This window comes from Melanostigma gelatinosum (assembly GCF_949748355.1).
Source record: "Melanostigma gelatinosum genome assembly, chromosome: 2".
Classification (NCBI taxonomy): Eukaryota; Metazoa; Chordata; class Actinopteri; order Perciformes; family Zoarcidae; genus Melanostigma; species Melanostigma gelatinosum.
This window is the reverse complement of record NC_136635.1, coordinates 15,064,886-15,092,107: the sequence shown is the minus strand read 5'-3', so window position 1 is coordinate 15,092,107 and position 27,222 is coordinate 15,064,886. Positions and strand designations below refer to the sequence as shown.

At 41.1% G+C, this 27,222-nt stretch overlaps 3 protein-coding genes across 3 annotated transcripts; 1 reads left to right on the top strand and 2 right to left on the bottom strand.

Annotated features, from left to right (window-relative positions):
- Positions 1-491: 491 nt before the first annotated feature.
- Positions 492-10,409, top strand: ampd3a (adenosine monophosphate deaminase 3a; the record flags this gene model as incomplete). The annotated part of the gene is made up of 15 exons (XM_079286725.1): positions 492-549; positions 3,993-4,215; positions 4,326-4,506; positions 4,649-4,817; positions 4,912-5,131; positions 5,277-5,406; positions 5,584-5,778; positions 6,383-6,514; positions 6,599-6,762; positions 7,828-7,954; positions 8,375-8,538; positions 8,665-8,785; positions 8,958-9,131; positions 9,258-9,368; positions 9,461-10,409. The coding sequence occupies 15 exons, from the start codon at positions 492-494 to the stop codon at positions 9,635-9,637; spliced, it is 2,346 nt and encodes a 781-aa protein (XP_079142851.1). The 3' UTR covers positions 9,638-10,409.
- On the bottom strand, positions 10,383-12,632 carry lyve1a (lymphatic vessel endothelial hyaluronic receptor 1a; the record flags this gene model as incomplete). The annotated part of the gene is made up of 7 exons (XM_079286331.1): positions 10,383-10,530; positions 10,771-10,843; positions 11,037-11,240; positions 11,797-11,936; positions 12,028-12,211; positions 12,356-12,438; positions 12,550-12,632. The coding sequence occupies 7 exons, from the start codon at positions 12,630-12,632 to the stop codon at positions 10,383-10,385; spliced, it is 915 nt and encodes a 304-aa protein (XP_079142457.1).
- Positions 12,633-14,420: 1,788 nt separating this feature from the next.
- LOC306789299 (inositol 1,4,5-triphosphate receptor associated 1-like) lies at positions 14,421-26,937 on the bottom strand. The gene is made up of 19 exons (XM_079285182.1): positions 26,815-26,937; positions 24,812-24,918; positions 24,650-24,711; positions 23,739-23,903; positions 23,422-23,522; positions 23,033-23,089; positions 22,093-22,548; positions 21,889-21,967; positions 20,932-21,052; positions 20,783-20,813; positions 19,618-19,758; positions 19,290-19,421; positions 18,154-18,307; positions 17,773-17,822; positions 17,274-17,408; positions 16,597-16,658; positions 15,838-15,960; positions 15,469-15,594; positions 14,421-14,763 (listed from the first exon to the last, which is right to left on the bottom strand). Exons 1-19 carry the CDS (start codon positions 26,884-26,886, stop codon positions 14,601-14,603), a joined length of 2,337 nt encoding a protein of 778 aa, XP_079141308.1. The 5' UTR covers positions 26,887-26,937; the 3' UTR covers positions 14,421-14,600.
- Positions 26,938-27,222: the final 285 nt, after the last annotated feature.

Sequence of the window (27,222 nt, the reverse complement as noted above, 5' to 3'; positions counted from 1 at the left end):
GATATCTGCATTTATTCTGATTTCCTTGTACTCTGCTGCGGCACTGAAAGAGTTAAGGATGGAGCGATGAGCACTGCAGGGTGGTGGATGAGATTTCATATGCTCTAGCCATAACACGAGCACAGCATGACTTGGATGTTTATCCAATATACAAACTTCAGAGACAGCAGAGCCTGAGGAGGTGAGTGCACTTATTTGATAAATTAGTCGTCTAGAACCAGTGATGAGGCGGGAAGGGATGCAAACATCACTTACAGTATCTTTGTCTTTCAATCTCCATTCAAAATCTTTATATGCAGTTTTTACAGCATGTGGTAACTGGTTCATGTGCATCTCCAGCAAAACCCTTTCATGGATGCAATAAACAAAAACTTTGCATCTTTAGACTTAGACTTTGTGACTAGGAAATGTATCTGACGCGTATTAGATGGATGAGTGCGCTTCCTTCATTTCTATCTTTACTCTTCTCCAGGCCCTGGCCACTGAGAAAGATGAGAAGAGGAGACACGTCTCTTTTAAAGCAGCAGTCAAGTCCTTGCTTGGGAAAGAGTGAGCTCCTTTACTTTCCCTTGCTCATCACTGTCTCTCTGTAATGGAAATGCTTTTCTCTTGTGTTGTTGACCCCTCTCTCTCTCAGATATGATTTTGTCAAAGAGCCAACATGGGGGGCTCAGCCATTACAGCAGACGTGTCTGAGAAAATACAAAACAGACAAGATAAAGACAGCAGAGTATAGAAAGCTGGGTCTGAGATAGGCCTATGAGTGGTTGGGTAATGGCCCCCAATGGGATTATCACAGTTAATGGGAAATAATGAACGATGAGTCTTATTCACCAAAGATGTGTGGAGAGGATTTAAAGTCATCTCCACATATCCAGTGCATTTAAACAGACTCACAAACACAAGGGGCACACACACCCACATTAGCACAGAGTGAGCACCATTAGGATATTTCCCACATTAGTGTCAAATGCTTTCTGCAGAGCTACACTATGTATAACTCTGTTACGCAGCCATCTGATCTGATGTTTCCTGAACCAGATACGTTGATCAATAAGACAAAGGCTATACTGTGAATGCTGAATAAAAAGTTGTATCTACTGTGTTATTGGGGTGCTGAGTTGGCAACTCCTCAACATAGATGGAAGGGTATTTTTTATCATTTAAGGATTGATCGATCACCCTGCAATGGTGGGGTGAGAATCAGCAGGTACTTCATGTCAACAATGAATGAGTTGTTTCTCTCTTTGGAATTCAAGCATGCAGAAATGCAGCATGTGCAGCATCTGTTGACTCACTGTCATATTGTTGTTGTACTTCAGGGAATACGGTATATCACAAGCAGATATGAAAAAAACAACAAACAGGTCTAATTATATTATTATTATTATGCTGAGAAACAGCACCAGAACCATAGAGTATGAAGGTTATTTTTCCACATTGACTGCTGGAGGAGTGGTCTCATCATTGACATCAATAATCAGTCTCGTCACTTTGGTATCAATAGCTGGGCAGGAAGTATAAATAAAATGCACTATGCAGCTCTGCATCATGTACAGATAACACATGGGATATGGAGTCAGTTGTCTTTGCTATCACACAAATGTGAGTGATAATCTGAGTATCCGGGAGCAAAATGCCTTCTGAGGGCAATCATTTGTTTTTAGAGTGACTTTTAACGGGACAACTGAGCTGAATGATGCATTCTGTCATGTGCAAAACGAACATCAGGGCCCAGATAAAAACAGACTGCCAGCAATAAATGATCATAACAGGTTGTGACTTACTGAATGAAAAGGACAACTGTGATGACTACCTCGTTGGGATGCCTCTTTGCCACAGAAGTAGAGAGGAATCTCTTTTCCTGTGTGTGCCCACTGCCCAATGTGCTGTGTGTAAGCGTCAGAGTGAGTGACACATTGTGTGCGTGTTTGTGTCTGAGAGTGACAGTAAGAGAGAGAGAGATAGACAGAGCAGAAGGCACCATGCTCTGTCTACTCTGAGTGAGGCAGTCTTTGCTGACAACCAGTTTTGGCATAGTCTCAGGATTAGCAGCTCTGTCAACATAAGGCCACTGGCTCCTTAAAATAGAGAGATGGGCAGTCAGAAAAACAAAACTATAACTGTATGCCACCGTAGACTCATATGTTGACTGACCGATGCAGACAGAAGGTACCACTGAATCTGTACAATGCTTCAAATGAGATAACAACACCTACAGATATGGCTATGAGCAGCACTGAAGGTAAGCCCTTTAATCCCTTTTATCCCTTTAATTATAATGTTGGGTTATTAACTTATGTCCTGCCTTTAAGCTCAGCAAATATTACAAAACGGTGAAATCAGGTACCTTTTAAAGAATTAACCCATACTTAATATTTATGTATTTCAAAGATTATTTTTATCTTACTTAAATACTGTCAGCAAATATGGGTTCACTCTTATTATCATGTAGTTTTTCATTATCACAGCATGTAAGCAAGGTAAGCGCAGAACTGATGAAATGCATATAAATGCAAAACAAGATCATTTTGCAAAATGGCTGTGAAGTGAAGTTACAGTATAGGGCTGCTCTCTGCATCACTGCACATCTGCTATTTTGGAGGGAACATGGTCAACAGAAAGGAGTCTGACATTGGGTTGGTCACATATGGTCAAGAGAAGAAGGAGAGCATGTGTGCTGGAGATGAGTCTCTGCTGGGTGTTGAGTAGCTCAGACTCTATGGCCTAACTTTTCATTTATTCAGTTTGCCAAAACCTGAATTAATGAGCACATTTTTAAGAAATTGCTAAGTCATTTTGACTTGATGCACGGAACTGAATAAAAAAAATAAAATAAAAGATAATAGCAAATTCCGCGTGTATGTGCGTGCGTGTGTGTGTGTTTGCTCCTGACTGTGTGAAAAAAAAGAAACACGAGTATTTGTTTCGTGGAAATTATTTCGACGGGTTTGAGTGGTCAATTAATAATTGATTAGGCCATCATCTCCAGATCAATACAGCTTTGGGAGAATATCCATTTTCACAGTGTGCACGTGGTGCCATAAAGCTCACAGCTGTTGTCAGGTTAGTGTTGTGTGTCCGGAATGATAAGCTTCCTGGAAGCACCCTGGCAGAGAGGAAAATTGGCTTATATGGCACCATTAGGCAGCACGGCCTTTCTCTATTGTTGCCTCAGCACTCCAATGACCAGAACTGTATCCTGTATGACACGGATATCAGCTAGACTCTGTCAGATCACTCAGGTTATCCGCTTGCAGAAATAGACAGTTCTCTGGTTGACATAGCTGCGGTACATTGTGTGTCTTTGAGCATGGCTGTAAACATATGGAGTGTATCCTGGATTATATCGTAAAAATAAGTTTTATTTACAGCTATGCTGTTGATAAGGGCTAAAACAGAGTTATTGTCATTGTACCACTGCACAATTCAGAATGCTTTCAACTTAAATATGATATTCTACAGGACTAGCTTGTGTTTCCATTTCATTATCCCATTACAGTCTAAATCTAAGTGACTTGTCGCGTTATATAATGTACCGTAGATGACATATCTTGAAAACAAAAAGGCATTGAATGAAAAAGTACAACAAATAAAGACAGGAACACAGGCTAACAGGAAAAGCAAATTATGGACAATAGCAAAGACCGATAACGTGATCAAATAAATGTTAATCGTGACTCTAGAATGAACTGGGAGCCTATGAAAACAGGCTAAAATAGGTATCATACATCTACGTTATATTGACGACCTGTAGATCTTCTTAGAAAGTGAAGTGTTTCAAAGTAATCTTGTAGGACATGAACAATACACACAGAGCTCTCCAGGTGGTGATGCAGTGCAGCAGTTAGTTCATGAATGTCCTGCAAGCCTTACACAGGTAGATTTGCTTGTTTACAAAACAGAATAAACTGGTCAGAGCGAGTAGGTCCTCTTCGTATCCTCATGTCACTGTCGCCAGTCATTTTACGGCAGCCTTTACCTTCTTGCAGACATGCCTCGTCAATTCCCGAAGGTAACTCTGAGTGAGGCAGAAGAGGCGACACAACTGTTAACAGAGAAAGTGTATGCGTCAGCACTAAAGGAAGAAGACAGCAAGGATGCCTTATCGATGTTCACCGTGCCTGAGGACTGCCCAATTGGCTTCCAGCAGGCCAAGGAACGTGAAATGCTGAAGGAGCTGGCAGAGCAACATTCAGAGGAGAGCACCAAAAGGTAAGCCCTGCTATTGGTTTGGCACCAAATCAGAGAGGATGTCGTCATCAGTCAGATCAATGCCATGAATGAAACGTTCAGCTTATATCAATTCTTTGCTAATGTCGCAGGAAGAAAAGCTTGAAGGTGATTCGTTCCCAGTCAATGTCCCTGCTGATGCCAGTGACTACAGATGGTCCGCGGTCAGTGGCAGCCACGCCATACATGTCCCCCAGCTCCACCTGCTCATCACTGCCAGAAAACTTCCCTGATTACCAGAGGGTCACTATTAGTGGTGATTACTGTGCTGGAGTAAGTACTGTAAACACAAACATGTGCATCAACGTTTTGCAGCTCTACATCGTGTACATTTACTGCTCCCATCTCATGTTAACAGAATGTTGAAAAACATGGCAAGGTTGCATACAATGTGTCACGTCCATTCCCCATTTAGATCACAGTGGAGGACTATGAACAGGCAGCCAAAAGTCTGTTTAAGGGTCTGCTTATTCGCGAGAAATACTCAAAGCTAGCCTACCATAGATTCTGCAGAACCACAGCCCAGTTCCTCCGCAGCGCTGACTGCATGACTGACTGGAGCGAAGAAGATGAGGTTCTTCCAGGTTTGAAGTGTATACACATTGTGGTATTTGGTACACTTACTGATGTTTCATTGTGGTTTGGATGACAGCAGCAGAACAATGTTGTGGTCTCCAGATATGTGTCCGTGTCCAACAGACGGAGAAGATCCCTACAGCATTCAGAACATCCCTGAGAATCTGAACTATGAACTGAAGATGAAGGATGGCATAGTGTATGTGTATGACAATGCCGAGGCTCTGAGAGGAAACCAGCCCCATGACCTTCCTTACCCAGACTTAGAGACCTTTGCCATCGACTTCAGTCATGTGCTGGCAATGATTGCAGACGGACCAACGTAAGTTGCCAAAACAAAAAGACACAGCAGCTATGCCGGTTGGATAAACAGCCTTCATTGTAAAACTGGTTGTTGCCTATGCGTGAAGTTGCACTTGCTAATCTGAGGTCTGCTCTAATATCTCATCCACCACTCTGGTTTTCAGGAAGACGTACTGTCACAGACGACTCAATTTCTTGAGTTCAAAGTTCTACCTCCACGAGATGCTGAATGAGATGGCTGAGCTAAAGGAACTGAAACGTGTGCCTCACAGAGATTTCTACAACGTTAGGAAGGTTAGATTTCTATTGTATCTCACAGAATTCCTCTGTAAAAACACCAAAACATATGATTTCATGTTCTCACTTCTGCCTTAAATTGAACTATTTGTAAAAAAGAAAAACAAGCCTTGTGTGTGTTGAACACTGAAGTTGTCCAGCAGACTGAACACGGACATTGTTTCTTTCTCTCAGGTGGACACGCATATTCATGCAGCTGCCTGCATGTCTCAGAAACACCTGCTGACCTTCATTCAGACAACATATAAGACGGATGCTGACCGTGTGGTGTTGGAAAAGGCCGGACAAAAGCTGACCCTCCAGCAGGTTTTCCACAGTCTCAATAAGGACCCCTATGACCTTACCGTGGACTCTCTGGATGTACATGCTGTAAGAAAAATGACACCATGTTTCAGCGTTATGTTCATAAAAATGTCATGTTTTTTTTTTTTCTGTGTTCATTGTTTGTCACGATCAGGCTTTGCCTTATGTGTTCTGTGTGTTTTTCTGTAGCTTCTCCCCAGCTTCTAGAGCCCTGTTCCCCGTCCAGTCCCCAGCTTCTAGAGCCCTGTTCCCCGTCCGGTCCCCAGCTTCTAGAATGCAGTTCCCCTCTTGGTCCCCAGTCGCTCGAGTCCAGTCTCCCTGATCTCCAGTCCAGGCCCCCTGACCTCCAGGCTCTCGAGTGCAGTCCCCCTGACCCCCAGGCTCTCAAGTTCCGTCCTCCGGACCCCCAGTCTCCCCAGTCTGGCAGTCCGGCAACATTAGCAACTTTCAAATTTTTTGTCAGAATGTGGTTATAAACAGTTTATTGGGTTCCTGTTAAGGAAAACAATTATGGGAATTTAAATCTGCTTACAATTCCTTCACTCTCTCTGCCTCTAATTTGTGTCGCTGTCACTTCCAGTACAGGTAAATACCAGTATTGATCAGTGCGTTTTAATTGCTGATTCTATTCTAACTTGACAATTATGCTTTTAATTCATGAACTTTACAGGGCCGGAATACCTTCCACCGGTTCGATAAATTCAATTCAAAGTATAATCCAGTGGGAGCTAGTGAACTTCGAGAAATCTTCCTGAAAACAGACAACTTCATGAACGGAGAGTATTTTGCTCGCATCATAAAGGTATCGTAGCGGGTAATCACACACTGTAAGTCAGAAGCTTTGCAGAGACAGCTTATTACACTTAGTACTTCTCTTCTTTAATAGGAAGTGGCCCATGACCTGGAGGAGAGTAAGTACCAGCATGCAGAGCCTCGCCTTTCCATCTATGGTCGCTCCCCAGAGGAGTGGGACAGTCTGTCTCAGTGGTTTATTCACCACAAAGTACACTCTCCGAACATGAGGTGGATCATCCAAGTGCCCAGAATATAGTGAGTGCTCCAGGCTTAGGAAGTATCCATGCTTCTAATTTAACCCTTTGATACACAACATGGGTCAAAAGTGACCCGACGGAGTTGTAATTGTAAATATCTTTGCAATAAATGTATTTGATCATTCGTAATTCCTCAATTAACTAGTTTTTGATCATCACAAATTCTTATTTTCATTTGTCCTTTTGTACTTTTTGAATAAAACACATTTTTGTATCACTACCCTTCTAAGACACAACATGGGTCCAAAATGACCCGTATTGACCGACAATGTTATTTCATGCACGGCTGAGGGTTTCTTTGCTGTATCTTTGGAAATCAATATATTTCATCACTTAATATTCAAAGTATTCATTAAATATCTTGTTTTGGATTATCACAGATCCTTATTTAAATTTTTCCCTTCTTAATTTATGAACGAAAATAGTTTTTGTATTTTTACATCAAGTTTACACACATGGGTCATTTTTGACCCATGTGTGTAAACTTGATGTAAAAATACAAAAACTATTTTAGTCAAAAATGACCCATGTGTGTAAACTTGATGTAAAATTACAAAAACTATTTTAGTCAAAAATGACCCATGTGTGTAAGTGTGATAAAAATTTAAAAAAGACATTATAATAATGATTTTGTTAAAAATTATTATTTTAGCAGTGATTTGGACCAAAGAATTACATATTTAATATTTGAAATGTTCGCCAGAACAAGTTTACACAGAACAAGTAACTACAGTAACACTACAGATACAAAATACAAAAACTATTTTAGTTCATAAATTAAGAAAGGAAAAAATTAAATAAGGATTTGTGGTAATCCAAAACAAGATATTTGATGAATACTTTGAATATTAAATGATGAAATGTATTGATTTAAAAAAATATAGCAAAGAAACCCTCAGCCGTGCATGAAATAACATTGTAGGTCAATACAGGTCATTTTTGACCCATGTTGTGTCTTAGAAGGGGTTTGCATAGCTTGTGTATCAAAGGGTTAAGAGAATTTCTTAAAATATGAACTTTTAAATTTCCTAAAAATACAAGACAATGTTTTTATGTGTTTCAGTGATATTTTCAAGGCAAAGAAACTGGTACCTAACTTTGCCAAGATGCTGGAGAACATATTCCTTCCTCTATTTGAGGCCACTGTTAACCCACAGAAGCACAAACAACTTCATGTTTTCCTCAAATATGTAAGATATTGTGTGCGTGCGTGTTTCAATGTATTTGTCAACATATTTAACTTCTCCTCTGGGCACAGTATTGCACACTGTGCCCACACCCATAAGTGGAGGCTGGTGTATAAACTGATGATCGACAATATAGTTGTGATTATTTGTCTTTATAGGAGAAGAATTGTGAACAAAAGTGTGTTGAAACACACAAAGTAAGGTGTTACCTTAAAGAAATGAATTAGACGGTAAGATGAAACAATTTGAGGGCATGATTTATTAATTTGAGGTGACAAATTAAGCAATTCATAGATGAGCCTTATCAGTTAAAGTAAACAAACAAACAAATATTTGTGACATGATTATGAAATCTAATTTCCCTTGGTGCCTGCCATTCTTCATAAAACCACCCCAGTCGTAAATCTGTATTTTTTTGTGCAGGTGTCAGGGTTTGACAGCGTAGACGATGAGTCCAAACACAGCGATCACATGTTCTCCTTCAGGAGCCCAAAGCCAGAACAGTGGACAGCGGATGACAACCCTCCATACAGCTACTACATATTCCACATGTATGCCAACATCATGGTCCTCAACAACCTCAGGAAGTAAGTGCTAATGCCTTCTTGCCTCTTCAAAACATACTTCTTCATTAAGAAGAATTGCTTTGCTGTGAGATTGATGGAGGAAAATGTTTTGCTCGTATATCGATTGTCCTCTCGTGTCGTCTGTAGAGAGCGTGGACTGAGCACCTTCCAGTTACGTCCCCACTGTGGAGAAGCTGGATCAATCACCCACTTGGTCTCTGCCTTTCTCACATCAGACAATATCTCACATGGACTCAACTTGAAGAAGGTACTTCAGATTTGTCGACAAGATATTTATGAATATGTGCATAAATACATACAAATTCTGATAATAGATCAGGTTATGTTCATAATTGAGAACCTGGTAACAAAATGCAATGTTTTACATTTAACAACACATTACTTGCGAGTCCATGTGCATTTTTCTAAACGTCCCTCAGAGCCCTGTGCTGCAGTACCTGTACTACCTGGCCCAGGTGCCAATTGCAATGTCTCCACTCAGCAACAACAGCCTGTTCCTGAAATACTCCAAGAATCCTCTCCCAGAGTTCCTGCACAAAGGCCTGTGTGTGTCCCTGTCCACAGATGATCCCCTGCAGTTCCACTACACCAAGGTAAGACACACACACAGGAAAAGTCATGTTTCCAGTTCAGTATGCCTGACTATTGCAGTGTGCTTTAGATGGGGTTTATCCTGCAGTGTAAATAATCATGATCCATTGTTTGTGTCCTGCTCGTAGGAACCACTGATGGAAGAGTACGCTATCGCAGCTCAGCTGTGGAAGCTCAGCACCTGTGATGTGTGTGAAATAGCCAGAAACAGTGTGCAGCAAAGTGGACTGTCTCACCAGGTAGCGACACCGTTTTCTCTGCTGAATCGTCCTCACATTTGATCAACATTAGCTCCATCTGTTTCCCAATGCTGCATTCTGTTTGTTTACAGGATAAGAGGCGCTTCTTAGGAGTGAACTATCTGAAAGACGGACCTGAAGGGAACGATATCCGTCGGACCAATGTCGCCCAGATCCGCATAGCCTACAGACACGAGACTCTGTGGAATGAACTCAGCTTTATGGTCGATGCAGTAAAGTCTGAAGCTATGAATTCCCAGTGTGAATAAAATGGACCTTGTATTAGACAAGCATACTGAGCTCTCAGTAATCAGCATTTACCTTTATTTTGAAAAGTGCCAGTGAGTGACTGTGATGACAAAATGAAAAATACAATTTCCTCAAAGGTTTAGACAAAAGCTGTGGGAAGTACATTTAATCTCTTGTCATTACACAAACCCACAATGTATAAACAACTGTGACTTACACTCGTATGTCGTAGAAACAGTTTAAAACGTGACGTTTTTCCAGTTACTGTATACACTGTACATCAGACACAAGAACACTTATGGTTGAGAGAGCGTTACACAATGAGACGGCTCTGATAACAGATGATGTCTGGTACATTTCCTCTGTCTCTCCCTTAAATACTGTGGCATGTTTTAAAGAGGTTTGGAAAGATATCAATATATTTAAGCTTTGGGGAAACACACAAGTTCATAACGACTTTTCAAGAAATGCTTCATAATTGTTGTAGAAATGTTGCATTTACATCTATGTTCATCATCTGAAGCAGCAAACGGTATGTTACAAGAATAAAAGGTCTTCAGTCTTCACAATGCTTATTGTGAAGCAAACATTGCCATCCAGTGGCTAAACTGCAGCATGTAGTAACATCAGATGACTGTAAATACTAACATACAAAAATAAAAGCTCTTTATGGTTACATTTCTTTCAAACCAAAAAATGAACACGTTTGAATATCACTCAGTAGTTGTCCACGGAGTGCCTCTGAAAAACATCACATCAGAAAGTTCAACTCTCATCGTCATCCACTGCTATCCTCTCATCTTCCTGAGCAGCTTTATTGGTTTCCTTTATATCCTTCACACTTGTCCACTCTTCTGTCTGGATGTATTCTTGCTGCTGCTTCATGTCGGAGCTTAGAGCACGACTCCTCCTCCTTTTCACAGAGCGAAAGAAACAAATCATATGATGCTCTTCTAGATGTAATAATACCATTCGGACAAACATGATTTAATAACCGGTACCTGGAATTTTACATGACTGATGCATTTTTTGAGCAGTGCTATTGTTTACAGAGCCCACTAACAACCAATCTTAACTGATTCATTCATGTACTTCTTCATGTAGCATCATTTAACCACAACAAAGCTATTAAATATGGAAAACTACCACTTACATTGTTATGTATGCAAGGATGATTATTGCAGTAAGGAGCAGGGCACAAGTTGAGGTGATGAGTATAGCCTTTACTGGAATAAAAATGAAAGGGAAAAGACAGTCATAAGAAACAAAAGTCACACCAAATACGGATGATAAAAGATTCTTTGTAGTTTTTACTTGTATGCTTTCACGTGTTATACTTTATTTATTGAGCAGGATGAATTGAATATGACAAAACGTTCCTCCACAGCATTAATTCCCTTGTGAATAAAACTCTCATACCTCCAGCAGAGCTTTGTGCAATGCCAACAAACCGGGCTGGTTGTGCCTCACTGTCGAGGGTTTTAGGAGTTGAGGAGGAGGAAGACGTAGAGTGGGTGGTCCGGGTGGGACTTGCTGTCTTAGAAGGAAACTGAGTTTGCCTTGAGTAATCCCTCCCGTTCAAAGGGTTGTCAGTTGTTGCATCCTTCAATTGTGTTGCCGCATCTGTGCATGTGCATAAAGGCCATGAGAGATTAGATACCTGTTGTATAAAGCGCAAGCCATTAAATGTTTGTTCATCAAAAATTGTTTCCGTCTCCTATTTGCAACTATGCACTGATAGTGAAGTCCTTGTACATCTTGATAACACATGCAGGCATTTATAAATGGGTTTCTGGCAGTAATGGTACATATTTACTTTATGTATTTAGTAAAATAAACATATCACAATTGTGGAGGTTTAAAACAAGCTTTTGTGATATCCACAATTTTAGTCAAAAAAATATTTCTCATGAATTTGGAGCAAAAAACAAGTAGAATATTTAAAAAAATGCAGCTAAATCCATATTTACTCAAAATGTAAAAAGATAAATTGTTAACACAGCCTATGTCAGCACTATTCACTCACACTTATCTGAGTGAATACCTTCTGATGTATATGTTTTGCTTACAGAACAAAAACTTTGTGCAGTGTTAAGAATAGCTTGCAAGATATCTTCCACTAAGTATTGCCTCTTAATGGAAAGCACTTGACAACAAAATGCATCTACAAAGGTCATACCTGATTCATTGAAGCAAAACACATCAAATCTTTGTGTGACAGACGCTCGCCATGTCACCAAGCCGCTCCGGTTTTGGCCACAATTAGAAAGGGCGTTGATGCGGGGGATGACTGCAAAATGTTCATCAATCCATCCAAACCTGAATGAAATCCAAACATGACAAAACATCAGGAACTTTTCAATTAACTCCACTGAGCTGACTGACAGGATCATTTCTTCTCTGGTCTTACCTGCACGTTTCCAAACCTCTAGTGAGAGCTTCCTGGACTTGTGCTTTTGAGGCAATGTTCACCCCGAGGTACGAGCAGAGCCTCCGAGCTTCAGAGGCATTGAAGGTGTACTGAGGCTGGTTGAGGTCATCTAAGTTACTCACCTGGAATACTCCAGCAATACTTTGGTTTGCTGCTGGGAAAACTGAAACCAGCATACAAAACATTTTCCGATTTAGGTACTTTTCAGAGGCGGTGTTGCCTACATTTATCTACAGACATTTTATTTGAACACAAAAATATATAATTTACCAAACGAATAAATATCAGAACTGCTGGATTCACTTACCTCTGATGCGGCTTGTGTCAATATTTAGATCAGAGGTGACTTGAGCAATTGATAACAGCGATGTGATGCAAAGCCAAATCATATTTATGACTGGTCAGAGTTCAGTCGGTTGAAAGCAGAGCGATGGCAAGTGATGCACCGTTTATGTGCCCGTGAGCCAAACGGCAGCGTTAAATAGGGTTGATGCTGTTCACTGGGGCGTGTGGACTCGGTCATTACCAGAAAGTAACGGAAAAGGAAGAGGGAAGTACTGCTCCCAGGCCAGATCAAGAGCCATCATTATGTTCCCGGAGCAGAGCCCAGGAGACAGAGAGATAAAAAAAAGAAATATGTCAACAGGAGATAAAGCTACAGAAATACACTGCAAAATGTAGTTAATTCATGTTGCAGGAAAAAATGTAACGGTGATTTAAACCGGATTGCTCTTGTGAAAATACAGCTTGTAATACGAGTTGTATGTCCTCATATAAGTGATATGCACTGTTACTGACATCCGACACTGGGCACCCTGTCCAAATGGTTTCCTCCCATGGGGAATTACTCAATCATGAACATGCTTATGATCTCTGGTATCCTCTGATGAGCCTTTGGCACACGACTACATCCCACTTCCACAAAAACATCTCCACACGACCTGACGGCAGGAAATGACGCAGAGCTGACGAACACGCAGCAGTGTTTTTGTCAGATGTGAGGCGTCAATGAGGGCATAATAAATGACCATCAGGAGCAATGGAAAAGAACAGATATTTAACTTCTCTTAAGGTGTTTGAGTGTGTATGGGGTCATTGAGCTACTCCAATGAGAGGTGTGATGTGTTGGAAAGTGAGAACAGACATGTTGGTGAGCAAGAAGAGAATATATTTTGGATAAATGTTAAAGTTACAGCCAGCAGCTACATTTACTTATTGTACTTACAACTCAGCAGCTGGTAGTGACCAAAAACAGAGATATAAGAGCGTGAATATTGGACTTAAATTCACCAGGAGGCCAGAAACCGGACTCCAAAGGAACAATAATGATGCTCCAAAACTGCTGGATGTGTATTTAAGCAACAAGCTCACCATATATTTTGTGTATGTCAATGATGTGTACACAACCTGTTTCCACTGACCCGAAATGGTGCAAAAATAGTCAGAGGTAGTAGGTTAGAAGAGAGAATATAGGCTCTGGTGGCATCTTATATTTATCAGTAGAAACGACTGCAATATCTTTTTAGGCACCTTTATTTAAAAGGTGAAGCGGCAGATCCTCAAATCCACAAAGAACTAACAACAAAGGTAGGCACATGTGCAAAGAAGATACAAATAAGCCTCATGCCATCTAATCAATGCTCTCATACAAGAAGAAATCTCTCAGTGCTCTGAAGACAATATGGCACAAACAAAAAAAGTATTTAAATACACAGAAAAATTAAACAAAACATTCCTTTATATTCTACATCTTTAAATATTAGTTGAAATCTCTTAGGAGCTTTATTATCTATTGGACCTGAGAGATTATACTTCTCTAATTTCTATATCATTAGAGTGTAGATCAATATACACTTTTTCTACTGCAGCGTTTAACAGAAAACAACATATTTATTATCAAAAATGATCCAAACCAAAACAAAACAAGCATCTTATTGATTGATTGATTGATATATATATATACATATATATACACACACATGTATACATATATATACACATATATATATATATACACTCTAATGATATAGAAATTAGAGAAGTATAATCTCTCAGGTCCAATAGATAACAAAGCTCCTAAGAGATTTCAACTAATATTTAAAGATATAGAATATATATATATATATATATATATATATATATATATATATATATATATATATATATATATATATATATATATATATATATATATATATATATATATATATATATATATATATATGTCACTACATCGCACTCTATAATTGGTCCCCAAACAGAAATGATCTTTTTTTCTCACTGCAGCAAACAATCTGTGAATTTTTCAATGCAAACACAATTATAACTTAATACAAATTAACTGTTAACTATAACAAAGGAAACATTATCCACTAAGCCTCCCAAAACGTCTTTGGCCCTCGAGAGTCGGGGTCATGGATTCAAGTGAGTCCGAGTGTGGTGATATGGTAAACTGGCAGAGACAGAGGACGACTGCCTCGGTTATTCTGTACTGGGGGTTCTTTGGTTGTCCAAAGATCTTCATCTCGCCTCGCACAACAGCCCACCTCTGCTTACGTGTCCTCTCGTCTGTTGTAGTAGTCACTGAAGAATGTAAAAATACTGATAACCAGACACATCACCACAAACAGTGTCAGGGCGATCCAGAGAATTCGTCGACTCAAGGGAATCTTGGGACAAAACCGACCAAGAAGAACAAGGACCTCCTCCATCCTCCTGTGGAGAGAAGGACTCATACAGTACACATCTGATACGCTCATTGCCGTCAACAGTCAACTTTTACTGCAGCAAAAAAACTAACTCATCAAAGAGATCCATGTATTGAATGATGAGATGATGAGAATAATTGATACATTCAAAGGATTGGAAAATCTAATTGTATATTTCTTCAGTTTACTCCTTCAAATTGAATTCCACCCTTTTCTTGTTGTTGTACATTTGACCATTCATGGATAACGATACGCAAACTATGCTACCCTGTCAAGCTGTCAGCGCTACCATGGAGCCCACACTGTCACTAATCGCACTTCCCGAAGAAATATGTTTTTATCCTAAAAAAAAATGAACATCCAGCTGCAAGCGGCTACAAGCTGTCCAAAATAGCAAAATATAAAAGGTGAAAGGTTCCTATAAATGCTGATGTGAATTTCTACCTCTTAACTTTTTTTTTATCAAATTAGTTCTGTTAGAAGGAGCTCTTGGTGTATTTTAACTAATTTAATGCAGCAAACTGAAAGTTTGAGATGTGCCACATAGAGACTGGTCTTATTGAGATTCACTCTCACGATGTAGATGAGCTTCAGGTTTTTGCATTTTGAATGGAACTTGAAGACTAGTAATTTTGGTATGCTTATGTCAATACTGTCAAAGAACAACACGCTGTACATTTATTTTCTTCTTAAAGCAACAGCTTCAGTTTACCTGCTTGTCCTTCTCTTCTTTCCGCTCTCTTCATCCTTATTCGATTCAAGCAATTTCTCTGCAGCGTCTTCCTCTTTCTGCTTCTCCTCCTGGAGCACTTTGATTTGCTTCTGTCCTTCTTGGAAGCTGCATTGACAAGGTTCAAATTAACCAGCAAGATCTAAGGATATACAGTATTAATATTTACGTCCTATCATCAGGCAGTAACACACAACGTGGAATTTATTCAAAGTCTCTGCACACATAACATGATATACACCTGCACAACATCACTGATGAGTCCCATAAATGTGGTGGTTTATGATGCGAAACAACAATGTCATCATTGAATGTTTGCGTGTCGTTAAGGATGAGGAGAGACGGCCTCACCCTTTATTATAAGACTCTTCCTCGATCTTCGCCTGGAGCTCAGCTCTGATCTCTGCTCTGATCTCTTCTAAGTTGACTGGAGGTTTGGCTGGCACACTTTCCTGCTCCGACACGCTCTTTCCACTGCATTGTTTCAGATGGGAAAGAACAATCAGCCTTGGGCACCAACACCATCGCAGCAGAGGTTATAAAACCGAGAGGAGTGCACATTTAGGTTCCATCACAACACCGTGGCCTTGTTGTATAACGGACAACCTGCAGCACTGGAGAGGTAGTGTGCAGGGCGAGAAAACGTAAAAAATGGAGCTGGCACTTCGCACATTTGTTTTTGCTCTTCTTGTCTCCTCACAGAACATCTCGACAATTGAGCGCTCCAGTCAGGCTCTCTATTAAACCAGGATATGATTGGAGCCTTGTGCCTGGACTTTGTCAAACTCTTTGCACAAATGTTTAGATTACGACCCCAGGATAGCATATCCATCAAGTGCAGCAGGGTTTGATTATTTTTTGTGCTGTCAGGGATATTTTCACCCCACTGGCGCTTTTCTCTACACCATAAAACACATCCCGAAGGTCACATAAACAAGACAAAGGTCCCACTGCAGCAGAAAATGCTTTTGATAAGAATGATTACAAGATCAGGCTGGTCTTGGCCCATTGTTTCAGGACCTTGGGAATCAGGCAATGGTATGTGTACACACTGTATGCATTCATGTGTTTATGTGTGCGTGCAAGGGAACACCACGACATGAAACATACCATTCTGCTGCCGGTTGGGCTTTCTCTGTGGCAGCGTTGCTTTTCACATCATTCACTTCACACTAAAGGAGAGGGTGTTGAATATGTTGGAAGAAATGATTGCCTTCTTACAACAATACACAATCAACAGAAACCATCAAAGACGTTTAGAGGGGAAATGCCTCTTGAGGGGGACTGCTAACAACTCAAAGACACCTAAGATGTTACAAGAAACCCCAAATAGACTCTGCTTTTTGGGAATCGTTTTTTCATAACCTTATCACATTACAATACCTCCCTTTGACAGCAGTAGAGTAACAATACAAGCAGCATCATTTGGAAATAATAGAGTTCAGTACAATAATCTCAAACTTGTACTTAAGAGAATATATTTAGTTACTTGCCACCACCAACAAGTAATATAGATATGACCTGGACCAGAATTTATTATTACCAGTAAATTACAGCAATATGAGACAAATGGTTTACATTCAAAAACACAATTTTTACCCATTTTGAAATCAAGAGAAACACAATGTCCTGAATAATGTCCTAAAAGCAAATTATTTCATATCTAAGTGATGACACACATTGTACAACGCTTTGACTCAGCAGTCAATCGGACACAGTGACTGTCACTGCAGTAAATGCTTGAAATGTCATTTCCCATCAGTTTCCGACAGGACAGGATGACCTACCAGGACAGGAAGAGCAGCACCAGCGGTGAGTCCCATGCTGGGGCCCGGGCCGGCTATGGCTGGAGTCTGACCTGGGATGTTCAGGAGGTTAAATTTAGGCACCACTGCTACGCTCACCCTACGTCTGGGCAGAGCCTAGTGAGGGTGAAAGGAGACGGAACATGTGCCAGTGGTAAGGATGCAAAATGAGAATTTAGGGATGGAAATCTTTTACAAAGGCATGATGATGTCACCAAAAGAAGATTCATTATTTCATTAATGTAATAAGAAACACAAAGGAAGGTATAAAACAGGACATTTTGACTAAAAGTCCAAACATTCAATTTAAAACCATGTGAAACAGAGAAAATCTGCAAATCTTCACATTGGAGAAGCTGGAATCAGAGAATGATGACTTTTAAATGACAAGTAACCATTGATCAAAAAGTTGTACTTTTTTGTTGATTAATCGATTAATTATTTCAGCACTAAAACAAAATGGAAAAACTGAAGCTCTTGCCTTTCCCAGGGCGAGGGACATCGATCTTGACGGCCGTGGAACTCCATCATCTTCATAGACACACAGAATACAGCATTAAATAAGCACAGCAACCATTCATTTCACGCTGGTATTGTTGCCAGAGCAGCAGTGAAGCTGCTCAGTAAGACAGTATTAAGATATTCCGGTTAAAGTGGAATAAAGTTAAAGTTGCTGATAAAATACTTTCATAGGGCAAAGCAGCAATGATGCGAAATAAAGGTGCTTCATCAAACCGTGTCTGGATTATAAAGTTTAAAAATATTTTCCATTTACAAGCATGAAACAATTTGAAGAGAAAAGATGTAATGTTTCTGTGTTTACCTGTGCTTGATGTGAATGTGGTCAATAGCTCAGTCCTACCTCCAGCGTCTACGGATCCTCCGTAACAGCGATTTGAATTCTGGTTGGCCAGCTTCTTGAACTCCATCAGCTCTGCGTGGTCCTTCTCATACGTCCTTTTCAGATTTTCCACATATTGCATCATAACCTCGGTGGCCTTGTTCATACGTTTCTCCTGTTGCACAAAGAAAATCAGTCCATACGGCAAGACAACATACGAGCACAGACATGTGACGAACCTAACACATTTTAGCAGAGAGAGTTTAAACACAGGACTCTTCGTGAAAGGAGCTGTGGAGAAAGATACAAAACAAGCTGAAATCTGACCTATTTAACAAAATAACTGCAGGCTTCCCATCAACATTGTGTTTTTGGCCACCTGATGAATATAAGTCCAGTAGCAACTGGTGTACTCTTGTTTTATGGTTTGGTCTCCCAAAAGAACCGTCTTTTTACGTTCAACTTTCTACACCAGCGAGTTGCTAAGTTTGTGTGTCAGCTGTCTGGAGCTGGGCAGGTCGTGTGCAGTGGGTTAATCGGAGGTTTTTGCTCAAAGCTGCTGACCGCTTTTGGGAACAGGGTTGAAAACAGCAGTGAGACCAAACCATACAGGAGAATTTGTCGTAAAAACCAAAACAGATGTTAAAACATGCACATAGCTCATGGAGAGAAATACCTTGTGGAAAAGACCTTATAGTTACAACATATCCTGCTTCATATATTTGAAAAGATTTAAATATATAAATGTGGCTGTCAAGAAAACACACTGAAAGTCAAGAGAATTGGTACAGCCTTATAATTCGATTGCTATTTATAGATGGGTAGCAGTACAAGGAAAATATAAAAAAGGCCAGTAATTCATCAGAGTGGTTTGGGATTATAAATAGCGAAAGACCTTTGTGCTGCATAAACAGTACATTTGCTCTTTAACTGATGTTTGGTTTGGCCGGCATGAGGTCAGCCATGACACCAGATAAAGATCTTCCCTATAATGTTTTTAAATGCTGCCAAACAGGCATCCCAGTGACATCCTGAAAAAGACAGTATCTTTGAAACAACAAGATGTACTGTTTATTTACACAATGCAGCGTTCTCTTTATCTGTTCTGCATTTCCTCGGTTTGCATTGCCATCCGAATTGTGTTTGTATGACCGCACCTGTCGAACTGCGCCGACGATCTCTGATCTGCTGGAGAGTCGTGTGGCCAGCCGGTGCAGCACCGCTACAGTCTCTATGAGGCGCTGGTAGGCCTCACGCTGCTCCAAATTCTGCCACTGTGGCGAAGTCATCTGCAGGAAACACAACAATTTTGTTACAACTCTCTCAGGAAAACAAAGTGTACATCAATGTGCTCTTCTGTACCTGGGATTGGACTCAGACAAGATAAATATTTACTGTGGGACATTTCCAGGAAACATTAAAGAGACGAACGAGCACTAAAGCGCCAGAGGGAACGAATATCAGCTGCTGCGTTCGAGGGCTGACCTTCAGTGCTCCTTTGAACTCCTCCAGCTCTTTCTCTGTGTCTTCCTCAGTCAGGTTCCTCTCCCTCTCGGACTGTTTGAGCCGCATCTCCAGAGTGTAGTTGTCATTACGATATGCCAGTGACAGCTGGACAAATGCGTTCTGTGGGGAGGAAGTCACTGCAATGTGACACTTGGAATGGTACGTTAAACAGCACATTGCTACAGATGAACTGCTGGTGATGGCAACACTCCAACTCAGAGGAATCGGTAGAAAACTCTCCCAAAGTGACAAATGAGGGCCAGTGCGGTTGTTTGCGTCATACTAATGTGCATTTTTATAGGTTAATGTGTGAGTGAATACCGAGCAGCCATGAGAGAAACACAGGGAACAAGTTGGGATTCTGACATTTGACCACTTGATGTTTTGCTGCGTTGATCAAAGCAAGTCTGCACATTTTTCCGACGTACACGGGCCACGACTGAGAGGAAATATATGACCTCTGACTGCCCTGATCCAGACGCATCCCAGTGGGAAAAGCGAGAGAGACTGCAGGCCGAGCCCGACAGCGTCACTAATGTTTGCATTTTTCTCCACAGGAAATAACTCGAGTGTCTCCTCGGTCTGATCAGGAACAGAAAAACGCTTTCCTGTTGACAAAACACCGTCAAACTCAGGCAGACAATTTTTTGCAAAGATGTAATTAACTACTTTGGTAACAAAACTGATGATTATGAACATTGGGCAACGCATAGCAAATGTTCAGCAGTGAGTGGAACAAAAGATCAGAGTTCTCTGATTGAACACAATGTACTGCTCAAAGTAAACGGATCACAGTCGGCAGTCTATTTCATGACCCATTGTATGAAGACTCATGAACACAGTTAATTACTGTGGAGCATTTTGAAGGCGGAAATTAGAATGAGAATATTAAATTGAATATATTTTCTTCTGGGAAGCAGACACATTTTTATTGCTGTTTTCTTTTGCTACATAACAAATTAAGTTGTTTTTACATCGTAAACGTATTCGCAAATAAAGCAAGTATATCACTACTATTCATGTATGGACAACACTTAATTCCTCACCATGAAAGATTAACAATGTTTTTGTGACTTTGTATCTTTACTTTTAGCAGAAATACTGTGTGAGAATCAGCCAAAACCTGAACAGATCAGATACCAACCTCAACTTCTTTTTCAGTGAGAGGGGGTGCACTGGAATGAAATCAAAGAGGAACTGTTAGTATGGTGAGTAATGTACATACATGTGTCCACAGTAAAATGAAGATGTGTTGTTTTTTTTATCGATTAGACAGGAAATGTTGATGCACACCAGCTTGGTAGACCTCGGTGGAGTTTGAGTTTTCTCAGCATCACATCTGAAATGTTCGGCATGGAGTCGAACTTCTCCTTTGCCTCCTCACTGCTGGCTGAGTTTGGAGAAGGTGGAGCTCCTGCAGACACAGAGATAAATAAATCAGTCCGAAAGCAAATTACCTGGTCTTTTTCGAATTAGGCTTTGATTCCAGTCTCAAGTAATTTGAGACCGATTTAAAATCAAGACTCGAGTGCTTTAGTCTACATAAGACCACACATCTAGAAGGTGAAACTCGGTTACTTTCCCTGAACTGCAGCCACAAGTGGCAACAACGGGACAATAATGTATCCTGAAATGTAGCATTTCTTAATTTCTATTAATTCAGATGTTCGTTTTGTACGATGGCGGCGTTATTTCTTCTTTCAAACATGTCATCGTCTCGCTATAGGTGACCTGTAAAACAAATGGGGCATTTGTACAGTTTCCTTCAAAGATGTGTTGATAGTTAATAGATTCAGTTTTTAAGTCAAAACCTGTGACTTTGTGTGTGATTGTCAAGTCAAATTGTCAGCCTGTCAAGTCTCAAATAAGTCAAGTATCACAACAGTGAAGTGGATGTAAAGTCTCGAGTCTGAATTTTTGTGACATAATTCCCAAGTCTACAGCTCTGTCTCTTTCCAAAACACATAAAACCCTCTCATTGCATCTTCCTCGGGTGGTCTTTGGCTCACATACTTCTACTCACAACAATCATGCCATCTGCTGATGGAAAACGCAAACAGCGGGGGTGGGGTGGGGGGGGGGGGGCACAGAGGGAAAAAAACAAGAAGAGATCATCATCATCATGATTTGCTGACTGGAACAGATTTTCCCTGAGATTCAGGAAGTGCACACCCTTGGCAACATTGCTGAACGCACTGCTGAAAGTACTTTCTGTCTTACATGGACGAGAGGGAAAACGACGACTGTTACCTCTTTCCTGTTCAGCAGCTTCACTCAAGTCCGGTAACTTGGATCCCACGATGCTTTGGTTACGCATCAGCTTGTGCTCCTGTATACACAAAAGCACACACGCATGAACACAAGAACAAAGCATTTACACAACATTTTACAGAAGAGGTATTTTACGACCAAAACAAGCCGAATGTAACCGAATGTGCTGAACCGATTCTTTACCTCTCGGAATTTAGACAGTTTCTGTGCACCTCCCTGCTGAGTGGGGAGGTCTTTGTAGCCTGAGGACTTGAAGGCAGCGTCCCTGGGCTTGTCTGAGAGGGTATCCTCCGCTGTAGGAGGGAAATTTGGGGCGCCATTTCTAGAATTGAGGGTGCCTACAGTATCCCAGGAAACAGCCCTCATAAGCGGAGGGAAGGCCCCGATCGTCTTGATCTCTGCTGTACAGGGGGCCTGTTGAGTAGGGGGTCGAGGGACGGGCTTGGCCACCCCTGTGGCCGGGGCCTGGTTGAGGTTTCGACCTGGACCAGGTCCCTCATCTGCTTTACCGACTGCTGGAGGACTTTTAGGTACAGCAGGATCACAGTTCTCCTTCTGAACAGCAAAACGGGGCGTCAGCGTCCCAGAGGACACTTTCCTCTTCTCAGAGGGCCTCCAGTCCACCAACAGTCTGTTGCCCTGAGGTTAGCAAGATAATAACATTGCGCAATCATATTATATTATAACCCTTTTCTGCAACTTCACCTTGTAGATGTTGGGACATTTCTTGGGATAATTGAAACATTTGAGGGGATCAATGTCATGAGGAGTTCATCTGGGAAGCAAGAATGTCTGTATAAAATGTAATGGCAATTGCTGTCACTGCGACATTTCTGTCTGGACCAAAGTGGTAGACACGCTGAAAATGCCATCCCGAGAGAGCCACGCCCCTGCTAGCATGATTAAAAACCTCTTTAAACTAAAACAGCCATTCAACAAAGAAGTCGGTAAACATTTTTGCAACCTTTGGAAGTATTGAGATGTTTTTCATGTGTGTGGGAGTAGACTCTTGTTCTTTTGCATGACTTCCCTCTTCTACAAACCTCTCTGTCAGATATAATACAAACCATATACAGTTTGTCATATCTGTGTGAATAAAAAGAAACTGATCTGTTAATCTGACCTCTTGATCCTGTGTCGTCAAGTCAGGCTGATCTCGCACTGAAGGAACTTCCAGATGCTGCAAGAGAGGACAACATAGGACATTTTCTTATGTTAACAAATATTAATGAGTCCATTTAAAAACACAGCAAAGGGAAATAAAATGAACTCTGCCAGTTTTAACAGTGGAAAATGAGCATGCGTCAAAAATATCTGCATTACAACTCACTATCGTGAGTGAACAACAGTCATTTCTTTACCTGCCCAACCAACTGTGAGTTGACATAGGTTGCCTCTGTGGGTCCTCCAGCTGAAACAGCAGAACATGACCAACAAAATCATTCTCGCAAACTCCAATGGACAAAAAGTGACAGAAAAACAAGGTAGAAAAGTTATAAATAAATCGTAAACAGTTGTTTTTAATAGTGCCTTACCAATTTGAGGAGCAACAATCAGTGAGCTGCTTCTAGATGAACACGGTGAGGATGACGGAGTTAGAGTTGGAGAAAGACCTGTGGGGAAAAAAAACAAAAAACATTTGTGAATTAAACACATGACTTACTGAGTTCAATGTGACTCCCAACCTCCTTTACCTCAGAATGCTCAGAATCTCCCCCAAAAAAAATCTAGAAAACTAAGTGAAACGCACTAAGACAACAGCTCAAATGAGCTGCTATGTACTGCGTGTATATCTGCGTGTATATCTGTGTGTGTGTGTGTATTGCTACCTGTGGGTGAGTCAGTGAGGGAGCGGCGGCCGCGGCGTGTCAGGAAACGGTCGCTGACCTTCTTGGCCTGTTGGAGCAGCTCCAGGTTCTTCTGTCGATCCTCCTCAGAGAGCTGCAGCTCCGGCAGCTGATCTTTCAGCAGGTCGATCACGTTGCCTGTGCTGTCTGAGAAAGAGAACACACACGTGCACAAGCACACTTTTGTTTCGTGGTTGTTTGTTTCAAGGCAAACGAAATGCAGTTAGAGACAAATCAATATGCTCGTTTGCTTCCTCAGACAGTCTTTGAATTTTTAGACGATACATTTTGTACAATGACTCTTTGGGGAAAAGAAAATAACAAAGTCTGTGAGTGCTTTTGGATTTGAAGAGGATATTTCTCAGTATAAAGTCTCGTGCCAATGAATAATTCACAGATGGATGTGAGCCAATAAATCAGGTGACGAGGTTTGGCCAAGTCAGGGATGTTTTTATCTCCTCTCTTCAGAGAAGGGCAACAAGTTAAACATCAAAAGTAATCTAAGCTGGAAAAGCATCTCAGGCATGTGGCCACACGGATAGATTTATCTCTCAGGACGCAGATGACCAAACTTAGTCGAAATGTAGTGAAGCTTCTTCGAATTATTTTGGCTTTATTCATCCTTGGAAAGACAGATCTTTCAACAAAGTTACAAATACCCACTTAAAAACAGTGACTTCAATGTGGTGCTGGACTAAAGCAAATGTTGCCAATGATAACATCAGAATAGCTCTCACAGTGTTGTGGCGATCTTTATATAATGGCAGCTGCAGTGTGTGTGTGTGTGTGTGTGTGTGTGTGTGTGTGTGTGTGTGTAGGTGTGTGTGTGTGTGTGTGTGTGTAGGTGTGTGTGTGTGTGTGTGTGTGTGTGTATATACACAAGGTTTACCCACCGACAGTGGTGATGGGTCCTCCAGAGGAGTTTCTGGCCAGGCGAGCTCTGGGACTGTGTGGCCTGAGAGAGCGGAAACAGTCATGATACAGACACATTGTCCCCGTTTACAGTTAAAAAAAAGAAGAAGAAAACTGTTGTCGTGTTTGAGATGGACGATTACCTGGTCTGCTCCAGAGGACGTCCATCTTGTTGGACAATAGTGGCCTGCTGTGGGTAGACGATGGTGGGGGCGGTCATGACGATAGCTTGACTTTTGCCCGGTGTAGACTGTGCAATAGAAATAGTAAAAAAACAAAAACACACACAACAAAACAAACGTCAATGGTAAAACAAAGTTACAGCAATACCGGCATAGGTGTAATACATGTTTTCCTTTGTGTTGGAATATGCATTATATTAGCACGATATTAACAGACATCATAAAATGTATTAAAATTAGATTTTGACAAAAACAACAAGACAGGGCCTCAAAAGTAGATAAAAGTGAAGTTCATATTGTGCTACAGGCATATTCCCAAACAAATGCACATTAAATCCAGTGACCACAAACAATGAAGGTGGGCGCCTTTAATGACCCTGAGAGGGGTTGGCCTCGGGGCAGTTAGGCTCCCTGACCAGCTGGTAATCCAGACACATTTGAGCAAACACTAAAGATTTCCTTCCACTATTGTGATCATGATGAACCCGAAATAATGATTTAATACTTCAACACATCTCTAAAAGTGGTGATAAATCACAGCGTTGGTTACATAGAGGTTTAGGTTGAGGGTGGGAAGAAAGACTCACTTCAAGGAGAATCTCCTCAAAATGATGTTTGATAAAAAAAAGAAATAGGCTTGTGGTTTGTTATGCTTGTGGTTTGTTCAGGCGGGCAGCAGTTTAACTTTGAAGGGTTAAATGCTGAAGAAGATTTGCTCAAGTGTCAAGTTCTTAAGGATCAGTCATGTGTTAGAAATAGAGACACAAAATAACGAGTATGAACACCTCAGAGTGAAAATGAAAAAGAACAAATCAGATCAACACTCGGATAAAATATGTTCAGTGTGAACATTGTCATAAATCTGTTTATAGGAGCACTTCAGAGATTCCAAAAAACTAATTACGGGACTCACAAAGGACAGATTAAAAAAAAATAAAAATGGTGAAAATCAAAGCAGCGGAGGCCGAGACATCCAGACTTTTAGTCTTATGTGTGAGAATGCTAGATCCTACACCTCTCATAATGCAGGCCTTCTGTCCAGAGCCACAGACCACTTTATATAACTATTCACAGGATCAATTAGACTCCTAGTGACACGAGTAAACCGGACTTCATGAATAGAATTGGTGGCGCACCCGTTGAACAATTCCAGTTTCAAAAATGTGGAAAACTTCACATCTTCATAAATGATGGGTCATTCCATTCTTCTTCCATTCCCAAATCCTTGTCCAACCATAATAGGAAAGTAGGCAAGTAAACACAGACTGAGATCAAACACTAATTCCCTAAGAGCTCCTTTCAGCTCATCGTTGCACTAGAACCCAAATAAAAGGATTCCTGCTGGTGGTAAAGCTGCAGAAAGGCCACGGCCGTGCTATAGTAAAGGTGGATACGTTTACAGTGTTGGCATATGCCCTGAAGATTTGATTACACAGCTTCATTACATTCTGCAGAGATGTGTTATCTAGTCTGTGTGTTTATGAGCGACTGCAGCGGAAGACAATGTTCTCAGACTGCGGAACACTTTGCTGTCTGCAGGATGTTTGCTGATTTAACTTCTGAATCTGACCCCTTCAACATTACACTCTCCATATAGTTGTGACATGCTGAAAAAGATATGCCTCTAATGTGGGGATGTTTAAGATTCAACGGGTCAGTTAACCCAAAGGAGAAAAAGATTTGAGGATCAAAAACAAGTCGTGAATCTGACATAAGAACAAACTTAAGATGTTGGCAAATGAGGCAGAAAGTCCTCTCACTTAGGAGGGATTGATCAAATGTTTTTACTGCTAAACTATAAGAAGCATTTTGAGGTTGAAGAAGAAACCTTGAGGGCAGACGTTCAGTGGCAACATTGATAGAATTTCCTCACCAGAGCCAAATGGATTATTCTGTCACAGATTTTCATGGCCTCACATGCTTTTTCCAAAAACAGAATATGTGTTTCAAAAAGTGACACTCACTGTACTGGGAGAGCTGGATGAACTGTCCAGCTCCTCGGGGGAATCCTCCTCTTCCTCAGGCAGTGTGGGCATGGTGTGGAGCAGTGGGGGGCGTGAGCGAGTGTGGGGGAAAATAAAAGGTCTCTCAACGTCGCAGGGCTCAGCACAGGACTCAGCACAGGACTCAGCACAGGACTCAGCACAGGACTCAGCACAGGACTCAGCACAGGACTCAGCACAGGACTCAGCACAGGACTCAGCACAGGACTCAGCACAGGACTCAGCACAGGACTCAGCACAGGACTCAGCACAGGACTCAGCACAGGACTCAGCACAGGACTCAGCAGAGGGCTCAGCACAGGACTCAGCACAGGACTCAGCACAGGACTCAGCACAGGGCTCAGTACAGGACTCAGCAGAGGGCTCAGC